This window comes from Cricetulus griseus, chromosome 9, assembly GCF_003668045.3.
Source record: "Cricetulus griseus strain 17A/GY chromosome 9, alternate assembly CriGri-PICRH-1.0, whole genome shotgun sequence".
Classification (NCBI taxonomy): domain Eukaryota; kingdom Metazoa; phylum Chordata; class Mammalia; order Rodentia; family Cricetidae; genus Cricetulus; species Cricetulus griseus.
Window position 1 is genome coordinate 4,662,046 of NC_048602.1, and position 15,985 is coordinate 4,678,030.

Sequence of the window (15,985 nt, forward strand, 5' to 3'; positions counted from 1 at the left end):
ACCCTGGGCTGAGGCCAAAGGGAAGGAAGGCTGTCAAATCTAGAAGGATCTTTGGAAGGTCACATGCCAAGTTGTGGGGTGGAAAGATAGGATGAAAGCTGTAACAAAAAGCTGTGTTATCTGGCAGCTCCCTCTTCTCACACCTGCAAATTAGGCAGAACAGCTTGGCGTTAAGAATTAAGTTCACTAGAATAAAAGGCTGCTCTGTCTCCACCACACAGGTCTTGTAGGGCTGTGAGGAGGTGGCCCCTGTCCACTCCTAAAACCCATCCTCCCCAGCTGCCTCCTCCCAGTTCCCACCAGGGCCACTGGAACTGTGGAAGGTTTATTTTCTGCACAAGGAATTTCACAGCTCAGGAGGTGCTGGCGCAAAAGCTGAGACCGCAAAGGTGTCTGGTGTCCCTGGCTACTTGCCACTACGTCCTGGTCCTGGACCTGCCCCACGCTGTGGCTTCTCTGGGACCTTATTCCAAACAGAACTGGAAGCTAGGACTGGGCCAGCCATGCCCTGCCAAGAGCCCCCACCTTGGTCCTGGTGGTTCAGAGCCCTATAAATGGGCCGAGCAGAGGTCAAGGTGCAGGGGACCAGTTGGAACACAGGACAGTATCCACACCCTGGGGAAGGCCCAGGCAGCAAACAGACCAGTCACATAAAAGAATACCAACCAGCATGGTGTGGTGGTGCACACGGAAGCAGGAAGACCACCAGGTAGAAGCTAGCCTGGGCTACATAGTGAGATCTTGTCCCTAAAAAACAAAGGACGCTGGTGAGATGGCTTAGCAGTTAAGGGTGCTGGCCACCAGGCCTAATGACCTAAGTTCAACACACAGGGCCCACACATAGTGAAGATGAGGACCAGCTCCCCCAAGTCATCCTCTGACCTTCACATGTATGCCTTGGTGTGGGTGTGTGGTCTGGCGCGCGCGCACACAGCGTAAATAAATATAATAAGAACCGAAACAAACTCCCGTAATGTTAGGTACCAACAACTGTTCTGATAAAGTAAGTACGAACCTAGATAGCCCAGTAACTACGGAGGAAGGCAGATTACTCCAAATGAGCACGGAAAATACTGTGAAGGTGACATTGGGGCCCTGGGCTTCAGAACAGGGAATCAGCCCTTCCATCACCTGGGGATAGTGTGTGTGGGGGGTTGTCTAGGCAGGAAGTAGGGCAAAGGCCTTGAAGCAGTGATGAGCTGTGCTTGGGGGTGGGGGAACCGGTGGACGGTAGCGTGGGAGGGGAGCTGGGAAGATGACGTCAGAGTCGCAGCGGGGGATCGCGGGAATGGCCCATTTGAAACCCCGCGCACCTCCGACCCCCAGAGTGGTAGGATACCAAGGTACCCTTTCGGCTTGGATACGGTTTGGAGGTTTCTGTATAGCCCTACCGTGACCCCCTTCACCTCTCCATGCCCTCTTAGGTGCTGGCTCAGTGACCTCCAGTCCGAGGGATCTCAGATGTCAGAAGTAGGTCCCTCGGATGTCCCAGCCCCATCTCCTCGGGAACTCAGTAAGGTTGACCTCCATAATTAGGAAAGCGGAGCCTGGTCCCCCAAACTGTCCTCTCGTGTATCTAGAGACGACCTTTCTCGGAAGAGGGAGAAAGAGGACAGGATAGGGTCCCTCCATCCCAAAGAATCTGGCGAAGTCGGAGTGACCCAGGCCACTCATCGGGTGCGCAGAAGCCAAGGAGCCACCGGAGAGGCCGGTGCCCCGGCGCCTCCCGGGCCGCTGCGGCAAAGGCTGGGCGGCCGCGCCCTCCCCCCGCGGTGATTCATCCCGCCCCCTCCCGCTCCCTCCTCCCTCCTCCCTCCTCCGGCTCCCTCCTCCCTCCCGGGCCGCCGCTGCAGTGCGCAGGAGCCCTCGGTCCGCGCCCCAGCGCCGGGAGCCCGACCGCGAGCTCCCGAGCTGCGTCCGGAGCCAGGCAGGGGTCGCCGCAGCCTGGATGCGCCCTGTGGCGCGAGCGCTCGCAGCATCCCGAGCCTCCCGCCGCGCGGCGGGGATGCCCGCTCTCCGGGCCCCGGGGCTGGGCCCCCGGCGGTAACCGGAGCGGGGGGGCGCGCCCCCCCAGCCGCAGCTGCCGCGCCCGCGCCCGGGCCAGTCGCCTTCGGGCCCCAACGCCTGTCGCCGCGCTCTGCGCACCCGCCGCCCTGCGCGGCCATGGGGACGCTGCTGGCCCTCGTGGTGGGCGCGGCGCTGGGTGAGTGTTACTGGGGGACACGCGCCACCAACGCTCGGGACACCCCCGGCCCGCGTGGCCCGAGCTCGGCAAGTCCCTGCCTGGGAAGTTGTGCGCGGTGCCGGGTCGCTGGGGTCGCGGGACCCCGGGAGACCCAGGAGGATCCTGGAGATGCAGGCGATCCTCGGGGGGGCTGGGGGGAAGACACTTGGCACGGAGGTGGGTCTGCGGGCGCCGGGCCGGGCCGGGGGCGAGAAGACGCGGAGTCAGCTGCTTGCAGAGCCCCGCAGGCTGCAATGTGACACCCACAGCCGCGTGAGGGGTGGGGGAAGGCGGCGCCCGGGAACTGGGGCCCAGAGAGACAAACCCGGAGGGATGGATACCGAGGGGAAAGCTCCAGGCATGCCCTGGACGTGGAAATAAACCGAGAGACTGAGGCAGACAGGGACACTGGAGCGAGAGAGTTAAGAGCCGAGCTGGAGCCAGGGGCAGCGAAACTTGAGAGAGGTGGAAAGATCTGGAGAGCCCGAGAGAGCATGGAGCTGGAGAGGCAGTCCCGGGGGCAGAATGCCTGCCCGGTGGGAGTTTAAAACAGTAACAGTAATAGTAACGGCAAGACATCCAAGAGTGGGAAGACAGAGTGAGGGGCACGGCGGTGCTGGGACCTTCAGACACTCCTAGGAGGAATAAATCCGGGGGAGGCAACAAGGACGGCGAATCGCAAGCCTTGAAGACTAAGAGATCAGGGGGCTGGAGGACCAGGAAGAGGCCCAGAGCTGGAATCGGAGACTTATCAGCTAGCGAGTGGTGAAGGAGGGACCCAAGGGCCTGGACCCAATGGTGAAGCAACGACCCCCCCCCCAAAGGCAGGAAAGAACTTTTAACTTGGGGTGCAGGTCTTGAAGCGAGGGAGTCTGTGGAAAAGGGGACAGGGCAGGGTGGTGAAGACGTCAAGGGGCGGATTACAGAGAGGTTAGAGGGAGAAGGTAGCAGGGCTGGAGTGAACCCCCCTCAGCCATCCTTCCCATCTCTCCACCCATGGCTGGTTCCGCAGACCAGTTTTGTGGTGAAAGTGACATGGAATGCTAGAGCCACTGAACAGAAAGCTGTTGGCTTTTGAGGATCAGGCTCTTCAGTGGAGTTACTCACCACAAGGACACCCTGCTTCCTGGGGCCCCCAGAGTGCATAGTCTACCTAGCAACGACCAGGAACAAAGATGACAGTTTCTTCTACCTAACAGGCAGGAGAAGGGCAGAGGTGTAGGGGTGGGGGAAACTGAGGCTCCCAGAGGATGGGTGACTTGTCAAGGTCACACAGCCAGTGAGAATCGGGAATGGGTTTGGCTTCCGCTATTTGTAAAAATGGTGAAAAGGGAACAGATGGTTTCTGTGGGGCAGTGAGCCCGGCGTTGCCTCGGGTGGCAGGTGCCTCCCTGACTTGAGCCCACTGTGCCCGCAGTGTCGTCAGCCTGGGGGGGCTGCGTGGAGGTGGACTCCGAGACGGAGGCCGTGTATGGGATGACCTTCAAAATTCTGTGCATCTCCTGTAAGCGTCGCAGTGAGACCAGTGCCGAGACCTTCACGGAGTGGACCTTCCGCCAGAAGGGGACAGAGGAATTTGTCAAGGTGTGTGTGGGTGCCTGGGCTGGGCTGACAACCAGGGGATGGAGCCAGCAGTGCTGGATCTCAAGGCTGTTTGCTCGCTTGCTTTTCCGTATTGCTTTTAGTGCTTTTGCTAAGTAGCTCAGTCTGGGCTCTCACTCTTGGCAATCCTCCTGCCTCAGCTTCTCCAGTGCTGGGATTACAGGCATGCACTTGGTTTGCATGAGTGCTTTACTGATGATGATGTGGTGTGGTAGGTGACCTGGATTTAAATTCCCACTCCGAAGACTATGGATCACCTTAGGCAAGTCACTGAGCATGGGTCACAGTGAGGGGCCGTGGTCTCTGCCCCACATTTTAAAAACTTGCGCGCGTGCGTGCATGCGTGTGTGTGTGTGTGTGTGTGTGTGTGTGTGTGTGTGTGTGTGTGTGTGCGCGCACAAGTTGTGGGAGAGCATTCTCTCATACTAACACATGGGTCCTAAGGATGGAACTCAGGCTATCAGTGTGGTGGCAAACACCTTTACCTGCTAAAGCCCTCTCACTGGCTTCACCCCCCTAGGTCTGCATGAGGCTTGAATGAGTTGATACAGCTGGCATATGGTGGGTAGAGAAAGAAATGTCATTGGGATTATGTGGCAACAGCAAAAAATGTCTTGGGCAGTCACAGAGCGAAATCAAAGAGCTTTACACTGTGTATATTTTGAAATGTGTATGCGGCTGGGAGAGGAGTGTAGAGAAACGGGGCTGCAGAGGCCAGGGGGAGCTTCAGACTCTGGGATTGTGTGTGTATCTGTGTGTCTCCGGGCTAGGACAGTCAGGGGCCGTCATGATCTCAGGTGAGATCTCAACCTCCTTGACCCTTCCCTGCACAAAGTCAAGATGCCTGAGCTTGGGGCTGGGGACATAGTTCAGTGAGACAGCACTTGCCTGAAACCCACCAGTAAGGAACTGGGGCAGGGTTTGGCAATAGAGTCCTTGCCAAAAACTCAACGGTGAAGGGCTGGGAGTGTGGCTCAGAATTAGCACCCCCCCACCTAAAATCTACTTGTGAGTCCTTGGGGTGTAGCTCAGTGCTAAAAGTCCTGCCTAGAATCCCCCAGTGAGGGGCTGGGGTGTGGCTCAGTGATAGAGCCCCTGCCTAGAATCCCCCAGTGAGGGGCTGGGGGTGTGGCTCAGTGGTAGAGCCCCTGCCTAGAATCCCCCAGTGAGGGGCTGGGGGTGTGGCTCAGTGATAGAGTACTTGCCTAACATGTGCAAAGGTTACAATACCAGAACCACAAAAAAAGAAGAAAACAAAAGGTGCTGATCCCGCCTACGCACCATCTGTCCTTGGGAGGATCAGGATGGGGACGGCATGGGGGTCACACTTGTGGAAGACAGGCCCAGACCGTGACTTATATACCCCCCATCACTAACCACCCCAAGATCCTACGCTATGAGAATGAGGTGCTGCAGCTGGAGGAAGACGAGCGCTTTGAGGGCCGTGTGGTGTGGAACGGCAGCCGGGGCACGAAGGATCTGCAGGACCTGTCCATCTTCATCACCAATGTCACCTACAACCACTCTGGCGACTACGAGTGCCACGTCTACCGTCTTCTTTTCTTTGATAATTACGAGCACAACACCAGCGTCGTCAAGAAGATCCACCTGGAGGTGGTGGACAAGGGTAAGTGGAGCCCTGTCACCCTCCGGCAAGCCAGATGGAGGGACAGATGGAAAGAAGGGGACAGGCTGGTGCCACACAGAGTCCCGCTCACAGCCATAGGGGGAAGGGCACCCCCTTCTCGGCTCTGGAGCTTCAGCGCTGTCAGAGCAGGCCTTTCCCCCCACAAATAGTGTGCATCAGGCTTCACTCATGCTGTGTGACCTCTGACAGGTGTCTTCCTATCTCTGAGCCCCAGGATTGTCCCTAGGGACCAGAGAAACTGTTGTTTATGGCTTAGAGCATCTCTCAGGTGAGGTCACACAGAGGAGGGCCTGGGGCCTTATTAGCGATCTGTGGTGTTTCTGAGTGAATTTAGCTGCTTTGGGCCTCTTCCTCAAACCATCTTATTTTTTAGTTTTGAGGCAGGTTTTGCTTTGTAGCCCAGGCTACCCTCCAACTCCTTTTTTTTTTTTTTTTTTTTTTTTTTTTTTGTTTTGAGACAGTGTTTCTCTGTGTAGCTATGAATGTCCTGGAACTCACTCTGTAGATCAGGCTGGCCTTGAACTCAGAGGTCTGCCTGCCTCTGCCTCCCAAGTGCTGGGACTAAAGATGTGTTCCACTGTTCTGGGATAGACCATCTTCTCATCAGCATTGATTGGAATTTTCCAGAGTTCTGTGTCCTATTTTCTTAGAAAGGCAGGAAGCTATTCCAAGCCTAGAGGCAGTGAAGGACTCTGGGAAGTGGGTGCCTGTGGGCCGGTGAGCATGTCACATCTTCCTGACTTGGTGCCTTGACCTTCTGGCTTCTTAAAAAGCCCCTGCTGCAACCTCCCACCAGCATCTAAGGGAGTGGCTTCACCACCCCCAATCTGTGGACCCCAAGGCTCAGGAGGGTGAGATCCTTAGACCAAGTCACCTGACTGAGTCACGGATGGGAACCCAGCCCTGCCTGAGTTAACAACCCCCAGGCCCAGAAGGCTTCTCGCGTGCATCCGTGTTCCATCAGCCAGAGCCTGCAGGATCCTTTTTATAATTAGCTTTTTGATGTTTCTCACCAAAGTGGTACAGAAGGCAAGTGAGAGGCGCGTCCGAGGGAGGCACCAGGGCGTCACCATGCTGGGTGTGTGGTGGGCGCTGGGCACAGAAAATGGAGTTTTAACTGCGTGAACAGGGTTCTGTAGAGCCAAGGCCACCTCGAAGCCAGGCCTCACAAACCCCAGCTTCTGAGGGGGAAGCAGGAGAGCGCTGTCATCTCATGGGGGCCCTTGCACAGGCCACACCCATTGTAAAGCTTGACCCTTACCGGCTTTCTCTGCCCTGTCTTAACTCCTGGAGCCTGCACCGCGCTGTGTTCAGAACACAGAGCCCTTTCTGTTGAGTTCATGCTTCCAGAAGAATCTAGCATGTTCTAGCATTTTCTACGCTAGTACCTGCTGCTTTTAATTTTTTATTATTTTTTTTTATTTCTTCGTTGTGGGAGGCAAAATGGCACGTGTGTGGCGTGGTGCACACATGGAGGTCAGAGGCCAACGTGAGGAAGTCAGGTCTCTCTCCTTCCACCATGTGGACCCTCTGGATCAAACTCAGGCTGTCAGGCTTGGCAGCAAGTCCTCAACCTGCTGAGCCATCTCAGTGGCCACAGTATATTGTATTATTTTTTGGTATTTACTTACTTACATGCTTGTTTTGAGACACGTTATCCACTGTGTAGCCCAGGCTAACCTTGGATTCATATTCCCACTCAAATTCTCTTGTCTCGGCCTCCTGAGTGCTGGGATTATAGGTGTGAGTCACCATACCTGAAAAACTTAATGTGTGTTGTTTTCCCAGGCACAGGGTTTCCCTGTGTAACCCTGGCTGCCCTGGAACTCACTCTGTAGAGCAGGCTGGCCTTGAACTCAGAGCTCTGCCTGCCTCTGCCTCCTGAGTGCTGGGATTAAAGGTGTGAGCCACCACCCCCAGCTGGCCATGGTTGTTTTTTTTTTTTTTTTCATTATTTATTTATTTATTTATTTATTTTCAATACAAGGTTTCTCTGTGTAGTTTTGGATCCTATCCTGGCACTCGCTCTGGAGACCAGGCTGGCCTTGAACTCACAGAGATCGGCCTGCCTCTGCTCCCGAGTACTGGGATTAAAAGTGTGCGCCACCAACGCCTGGCCATGTTTTATTTTTTATTTATATTCTTTCAGGGCTTTTAAAGACAGGTCTAACGTTACCCAGGCTACTGTCCAACTTGCTAAATAGCCAAGGGTGACCTCGAACTCCTGATTCTCCTTTCTGTACCTCCCACATGCTGGGATAACATGTGTGTGCCACTTTGTGGGTTTTACTGAGTGTTGGGGCACAAACCCAAGGCTTCCGGCATGCTAGGCAAGCACTCTGCAATTTTTTGGCTTTTTGATGCAGACTCACCCTCTGTAGCCCAGGCTGGGTTGAGACTCCTGCCTCAGCCTCCCAGGTGAGGGGACTAGAGGTGTGAGCATCTTGCCTGCTTCTACCGGGTCTGGTTGTTATTCTCATTCTCTGTCTTGCTGTGTTCCTGGCATCACCCATTGGTAGCTCCTATACACGCACGGAGTCACATCCAAAAAACAGAGTGATGGGTGAAGGGTGTGGATGGTGTCAGGGTGTAGCTGGGTACCACCGAGAACACAGTAACACCCTCGGGAGGACCAGAAAGGCTGCTGTGTGGGCCCACAGGCAGTCTTAGAGGATTCCCGGTGTCTTAAGAAGGCAAAGGCCTGGTGTGGACTCCCTGGCCTGTCGTCCGTCCCTGCTGAGGCTGAGATAGAAGCCTGGGCTGTAGAGAGAGTTCAAGGCTGGCCTGGGGAGCATGGCAAGACCCCACCACAAAATGAAAGAAGACGCGTGGCTCAGTGGTAGAGCTCTCACCCATCAAGTATAAGGCTCTGTCTGGGTTCAGTCCTCAGGAAAGATGGGGCTGTTCAAAGAGCCACCCAGAAGGAGCCACTGCCGCTCCGTGTGACCAGATGGTCTCTGCCTCGGCCTCAGCTCACCTGTAACGTGAGGACGCCCACAGTTCTGCCTCCTGAGATCCCCTATGACTTGAAGATGGCCTGGGTATTCACCAGCGGATACAGGGCTCGCCTTGGCACAGGACTGTGCACTCTGAACAGTTAGTTAGGCTTGGGGCTGAGCCCTAGCTCTGAGCCCAACTTGGCTGTGCGTCTCTGGCTCAGCACCAGGCTGCCTCTGAGCCTTGGAGTCCTTTTCTGGAAAACGGGCTGTAGATTAAAAAACGATAACCAAATGGAATGTGATCCTAGCATGCCTTAACTCTCAGCATTTGGAATGCAGAGGCATGAGATTATGAGTTCGAGGCTGGCTTAGGCTACATTAGGGAGTCCCTGTCTCAAACAAAGAGAATTTAGCAGAGTCAGGTAGAGAGGGGTCACTCCCGGCATGGGTAATGCCTGATGAATTAGTGAATGAATGAACGAACAAATGGAGGAGCATCCAGCCCTGCACCCTGTCCTCCCTCCCTCTGACCCAGAAACAGCAACAGTGTCCAGGCAGGGTGGCAAACATAAGTCTTGAAGGAGAGGAAGACCTCAAAGGCCAGCAGGGGTGGGGCGGGGCAGGGGGGGTTGAGATCCGGGCTACCAAGGGGGCCAGGGATGTAGGGTGGACACCAGCCAAATCCGGTTGAGGACATGTGCCAAAGTGTCCTTCCCTTCCAGTCCCCTGGCTGGACACACTCCCTTTACGGTTTAAATTTAGGCTCCATGAAAGAAAGCTGGAAAAGCAGGCGGGCACTGCCGAAAGCAAGAGGCTTTCCCGAAAACAGCCAGTTCTGAGCAACACTGGCTGCCCTGCTTGCTCCATGTTTTTTATGTTGTCTTTGACCAGCGACTCTTGAGTGTTTCTGTCATCTGACAGGGGGGCACTGAGAGGGGGACTCTTGCCTGAGGTTACACAGCTAATAAAAAGCAAAGCCAGAGACAGGTGCTACCACACCTTTAACCCCAGCACTCGGGAGGCAGAGGCAGGCCGATCTCTGTGAGTTTGAGGCCAGCCTGGTCTACAGAGCCAGTTCCAGGACATCCAGGGCTATGCAGAGAAACCCTGTCTCAAAGAAAGAAAGAAAGAAAGAAAGAAAGAAAGAAAGAAAGAAAGAAAGAAAGAAAGAAAGAAAAAAAAACAATGCCAGTTCAAACCCAACAATAGACCCAGAGTGGCCCCAATTACAACAGTAATAAGAATGCCTGTTGAGACTTGTTGACAGGCTAAACACTGTCCTAAGAAACTGGTCTTTTGTTTGTTTGTTTGCTGTTGGAGGTATCAGAGGCCCAGAGAGACTTAGTCACTTTTTCAAGGTCACACAGCTGGCAGAGTTGAGATCTGGACCCCAGGCTTTCGATTTGCAGAGTTACAGTCTGTCGGCACGTCGTGCGCATCCTCCAGTTTGTCACCAATGCCACAGGAAGGCTGGTTGACATATATCCCTAGGCCTGTCCAAGCACCTCGTGACTTCCAAAGTAACTGTAATGCCTCTAGAAACCAACACAATTACCTTGTTGGCGGCCGGGCTCAGAGAGGTTGAACCACTTGCCTGAGTTTATACGGCAAGCATGTCGCTCCCTGGGGCTGTTTTGCCTCCTGGAGCTGGAGCCTCTGCCACTCCCTTAAACCCTGCCCGGCCCCTGCAGCCAACAGAGACATGGCGTCCATTGTGTCAGAGATCATGATGTATGTCCTTATTGTGGTGTTGACCATATGGCTCGTGGCGGAGATGGTGTACTGCTACAAGAAGATTGCCGCTGCCACGGAAGCTGCTGCACAAGAGAACGCGTGAGTGGGGCTGGTGAGGTTGGGCTGAGGCCACCAAGGTGCCGTCTGTCACTCAGAGCATCTGTGTCAGAGACCAATGGAGTAGTTGCTTGCAGATGAGGAAAACAGAAACCCGGAGACTACCAGGCAGCAAAGTCAGGATTCCAACCCAAGTCTTCTGGTTGCCTCCAGAGATTCCTGAATAGCACAGAGGTGCCCTATGGTTCCAGAGAGGCCCCTCATTCACACTCAGGGGGGTCCCAGCCCAGCCCAGCCCATGGCCGTCTCTCTAGTCTCAGTATGCCTGCATGCCTGAGGCATTCTGTTTAGGGTTGGCTCCAGGGGTCACTGTCTGCCTTGCTTTCCCTGAACAGCTCGGAATACCTGGCCATTACATCCGAGAGCAAAGAGAACTGTACAGGTGTCCAGGTGGCTGAATAGCGCTGGTAAGGCTGATGGACTGACTGGTCTGGGCATTGCCATCCAGGAGGGTTCAGGGACCTGCTCTCCAAGCCTCTACTTCTTATCCTGCAGGCCCTGGGCTTCACCTCAAGGAAGAGCCAGCCCTGATGGGGGCCCTCCCCTGGCAGTGGGGGTCAGCTCCTGATGGGTACCCTCCCCTGGCAGTGGGGGTCAGCTCCTGATGGGGGCCCTCCCCTGGTTGTGGGGGTCAGCCCCTGATGGGGGCCCTCCCCTGGCTGTGGGGGTCAGCCCCTGATGGGGGCCCTCCCCTGGCAGTGGGGGTCAGCCCCTGATGGGGGCCCTCCCCTGGCAGTGGGGGTCAGCCCCTGATGGGGGCCCTCCCCTGGCAGTGGGGGTCAGCTCCTGATGGGGGCCCTCCCCTGGCAGTGGGGGTCAGCTCCTGATGGGGGCCCTCCCCCGGCAATGGGGGTCAGCCCATCGGTCTCCCCAGCCTCACAGTCCTGCAGAGGAGCCAGCCACCTGGGTGGGAGCGGGCAGGGACTGATCCCACCTCACCCACCGCCTCCTGCCCACCCTCCCACCATGCATGATGGGTGAAGCAATATGGCCGCCCCACCCTGCTTTTGCTGCCTGTTTGGGGGAGGGGGGCGGTGAGGCGAGGGGGCAGGCCCCGCCCCCTTCTTTTTGCTGATTTGCACATAGGCCACCTCCCACACGCACTGCCAGGCCAGCCGGCCCCAGCCCTGCTTGATGGGGTCAAGAGGGGCCGGGACAGGGACAGTCGTGGGCAAGGGGGCTCTGGGCCTCATCTCCCCTCCGCTTCCTCCGGCTGGACCTGGGGGTTCCCTCTCTGTGACACCTCCCAGCCCTGGCCCACCCTCCCTCTCTCACCAGCCTTCAATTGTGGTCTCCCGGGAAGGGCCTCTTCGGCCTCCTCTCTCTTTACAGAAGTAGTTTTTGTTCATGAAATAAAGATTCTTGGACTCGAGTCTCTGTTCTCTCATTTAGCATCCTCAGCTCCTGCCCCAGGCCCCAGGCCCCAGGCCCCCAGGCCCCCAGGCCCCCAGGCCCCAGGCCCAAAGCCTTGGAGTGTCTTGGAATCCTCCTTGCCAGCCTCAGGGCCTCTGCCTCATTTAAGGGTACCGCCAGGGGCTGATGACGTGCTGAGAGTTTGGTTAACGATGTGACTCTGGGAGTCTTTGTTTCACTGAGTAAGATTCAGGACCAGTGTCCAGAGGGTGGCTTTGGGATCTGCAGGCGCGGACAGGCAACTGGACGGCAGGATTGTGAGGCTTGCGTGCTCTGATAACTGTAAGTTTTGGGGAAATGGAGAGGGAGAGACATCACAGTGAGACAGAGCAAGAAGGATGGACAGAGGCAGAGAGAGAGAGATAGAGACAGGTAGACAGAAACAGAGAGAGAGGAATAGACAGACAGACAGACAGACAGAAGCTGAGAGAGAGCGGCAGAAGAGTGGAGGCCAACGACAAAGACAAGAGTCAGGCCCACTGGCCAGGCAGAGCCATTTGGCCCCTGCCTGAGAGAGGCTTCAGGTCTGTGGCTGGAGAGGTGGCCTGCTGTGTGGCGACAGCTGTTGTGACTCAAATGCAAGCCAGGGCCACTGGGCAGGTGTAGATAGCCTCCTGGGTTGTCTGGTGTTTATCTGGCTCCGGGTCTGGGGTCTGACGCACATTGGCACCCGGCTGCTGGTGGGACTGGATGCACTTGGGTCTAGCCACTTCCGGCCACTTGGCCTGGGCCTGGGCAATCGGCGTTGACATTTCCAGGGCCAAGCCCCCCCATCCCCCTTTCAGGACTTTCCGGGCTCCAGAGGTCACTGGGCAGGCAGCACAGCCGCTGCCAAAACAAACCAGCCCCCGTGACTTGTAGGAAAGTGGCTGGGGGAGGGGCTGGGCCCCGCTAGGGACAGGAAGGACTGGAGGCCGGTGGCCGCATGGGCTGGACCCGAGGAGGGAAGGGGACCGCGTGGAAGGACGCGCGAATGGAGGGCTGCGCGGCCACCAGCCCGCTGGACCCGGGGAAGCCGCAGCTCTGCAGCTCATTCCTCCAGTTTGGGATCCCATCCTGCGGGTCTCTGAGCAGCCCCAGTTTGTCACAGGACACACCTGAGTGGCCCCGGAGGTGGGAGGCCAGGCTGGTGTGTGAGCCTACCCGGCTCAACCCCTGCAGGCCCCGCCCCGTTAGCCAGGTGGCCTCTGTGGCGGCCAGTCCTGGGGTCCGCCCTTCCCCGCCCCGTCCCCGCCTCCCACCCAGCCCCCTCCTCCTCAGGTGAGGCCGCAGGCTCCGCAGGCCCCACGCTGCTGGCCGCCGCTGCCACCCCTGCCTCCCGCGCTGCCCGCGCCTGTGGGGACGCCATGCCCCTACCCAGGCCTGGAGACTAACCCCAAGCCTGCACCATCTCCGGCGGACCCCAGGGTAAGGCCCAGAACCCGGAGCCCCTTGTCCCCCGCCGATCTGACGCCCACCAGCCCAGCCCAGGGATCCCGGGGAGTGCAGACCACCTCCAGCCTGCTTTCCCTGCAAGCTCAGACATCCGAGGACTCCCCAGCCTTTTCCCTCCCTCAAAGCCCTCAAGTCCCCTGGAAGTTCAGCCTCGGCCAGCCAGGCTCTGCCTTGGCCACTCCAGGTGTCCCCCTGGTGGCCTGTCACACATTGCCACCACTGACCCCAGCAAAACTTCTGCCCTTTCACGCCCTGTCCCCAGCTCAGGGCCAGCTGCTCCCTGGATGAGCGCCTGGGACTGGGGGCGCCAGGACAGAGCCAAGCCAGGCTCCCCCAGGCCGTGCCTCCTTGTTCCTCTCCCTAGGTTCCGCCCCAGCCCAACAGGTCAACCTGGGAATCATTAACAAGAGTCCCTGACATGGCGAAGAAAGAGGGTGAGTCCCCCTGTCCCTGAACCCCAGCTTCGGCCCTACCTAGCACCGTCTCCTGGTCTGTCTCCCAGCCTGTACCCTGCCCTCTGTCTTGGGGTCTCCCTGTCAGACTCAAGACCACCCCCGCGCCAGAGTCCCGGTCCATCTGATTAACTATTAGCCAATCTTCTGTGTGGCTGTCTCCCCGCCACCCCATAGGACATTCCTGGTGCCTTAGTTTCCCCTCATGTCCCAGGGATTTCTCAGCCAAACGATGGCATGTGTCGTCTTCTGGGGGCTGAGGTGGGGGTTGCTGGTGGGCGCTGCTTTTGTTGCCATCTCGGTTAAGGGTGGAGAGCCAGCCAGGCTGATTCTGCTGGCTTTTGCTGTGTGATCTTGGGCAAGTAGCGTCACATCTCTGGGCTTCGGTCCGCTCTTCCCTGAAGTCAAGTATGGACAGATAAGAACCCCCTCCACCAGGTGGCAGGGGTCGTGGAACACATAGTCAATAGCTTGGGACTCGGGGCATGAGACAGGTGTCCTAACCCAGAGGTGTTCTGAAGGAGGTCGGTCACGGTGAGAACCCAGGGACCCAAGAATCCAAGACCCCCCACAGCTGCAGGCCTTCCCTCTACCCCCCAGCTTTGTGGACAAAAGAGCAAAAGGGGGACTTTGGACTTGACCTCAATGGGTAGAGAGGAGACAGGCAGAAAAGCCAACCAAGGGGTGACCTAGACACGCTGGAAGCCAGCCTCTCTTGCTACTTTGTATTTGGAGACTAGATGGAGATGCCAGTCGGGGCGGCCTTCCCCCTACCCTTGCCACCCTCCCCTACCCCAACCCTGGCTGTCTTGTGTGAGCCAGGCTAGCTGAGTTCAGCTGTGTAGCCCTGGACATGCCATGTCCTCTCTGGGCGTCTGTCTCCTCTGTGAAATGGAGATAGATGGTAGCTGTGTGGGCTTCACTGACACTAGGTAGGGAACAGTAAACACGAGGGCCCGGTGAAAAGCACAGGTGTCTGGCCTCAGATTCCAGGCGGGCAGTGGTCCCCGCTGTGAACCCAGGCTCCCCTTCGCTTTGTACAAAGTGATCAGGTGGGTGACAGAGCCTGGCCTCTTTGGGACCATTTCTTTCCTGGAGGTGACCGGAGAGCAGTATTAGGGCCTACGGGGAAAAGGAGAGAATGCCTGGATGGAGAGTGCTGGGGTTGACTGCAAAGGGGACACACAGGGCTTGTTCCCTGCATCCCCAGGCAGCTTGCTGTGCTCTGGGAGGGCAGCGCTGGGAAAGGTGAAGGATTGACAGCTCCATCCTCTTTAACTGTGGCCTGGATTGAAGGGATTCGAAGGACAGTGAAGCAAGTGATCCCGAGGCCCTCTGCAGCGGCCGCTGCTGGTGTTTATGAGGCTGGGATGGCCGTGGAAGTGTGCTCCAGGCTTCCAGCACTGCCACGGGGCCCTGGAATTAGAAGGAGCCCTGTGTGAGATGCAAGTCAAAAGATGACTGGGGAAGAGGGAGAGAGGGAGGGGAGGGAAGGAGGGAGGGAGGGAAGGAGGGAGGGAGGGAGGGAGGGAGGGAAGGAGGGAGGAAGGAAAGAAGGAAGGAAGGAAGGAAGGAAGGAAGGAAGGAAGGAATTTCTTTATGGTACTGAAGCTTGAACCTAGGGCCGGATCAGTGCTAGGCAGGGGCTCTACCACTGAGCCACGCCCCCCAGCCCCTCACTGGGGGATTTTAGGCAGGGGCTCTACCACTGAATCACACCCCCACCCTCACTGGGGGATTCTAGGCAGGGGCTCTACCACTGAGCCATGCCCCCCCAGCCCCTCACTGGGGGATTCTAGGCAGGGGCTCTCCCACTGAGCCACACCCCCAGCCCCTCACTGGGGGATTCTAGGCAGGGGCTCTACAGCTGAGCCACGCCCCCAGTCCCTCACTGGGGGATTCTAGGCAGGGGCTCTACCACTGAGCCACGCCCCCAGCCCCTCACTGGGGGATTCTAGGCAGGGGCTCTACCACTGAGTCACCCCCAGCCCCTCACTGGGGGATTCGAGGCAGGGGCTCTACCACTGAGTCACGCCCCCCAGCCCCTCACTGGGGGATTCTAGGCAGGGGCTCTACAGCTGAGCCACGCCCCCAGCCCCTCCCTGGGGGATCCTAGGCAGGGGCTCTCCCACTGAGCCATGCCCTTAGTCTTTTGTTTCTTTTCTTTTTGTTTTGACACTTAGTCTCACTATGCAGCCCAGGCTGGCCTCAAATTTAATAATTCCTCTGTTTCAGCCTCCTGAAAAATGGGATGACAGGCTTCTAATGAGCCCTCTGTGAGGTCCATGGTTAGGACACCCTGTGAAAGTTCTCTTAGATCTTTGGTAATGACCATTGTCTGCCTGAGGATTTGAAGAGACCTACTACATTCAGGACTCTGGACTCTAAAAGTCAGGCTTATTCAGATGCTGGGTCCAGGACA

At 57.2% G+C, this 15,985-nt stretch overlaps 1 protein-coding gene across 1 annotated transcript; it reads left to right on the top strand.

Annotated features, from left to right (window-relative positions):
- Positions 1–2,163: 2,163 nt before the first annotated feature.
- Scn1b (sodium voltage-gated channel beta subunit 1) lies at positions 2,164–10,751 on the top strand. Its single transcript, XM_035449537.1, has 5 exons — positions 2,164–2,203; positions 3,642–3,808; positions 5,213–5,453; positions 10,105–10,246; positions 10,600–10,751. Exons 1-5 carry the CDS (start codon positions 2,164–2,166, stop codon positions 10,664–10,666), a joined length of 657 nt encoding a protein of 218 aa, XP_035305428.1. The 3' UTR covers positions 10,667–10,751.
- The last annotated feature ends 5,234 nt before the right edge of the window (positions 10,752–15,985 follow it).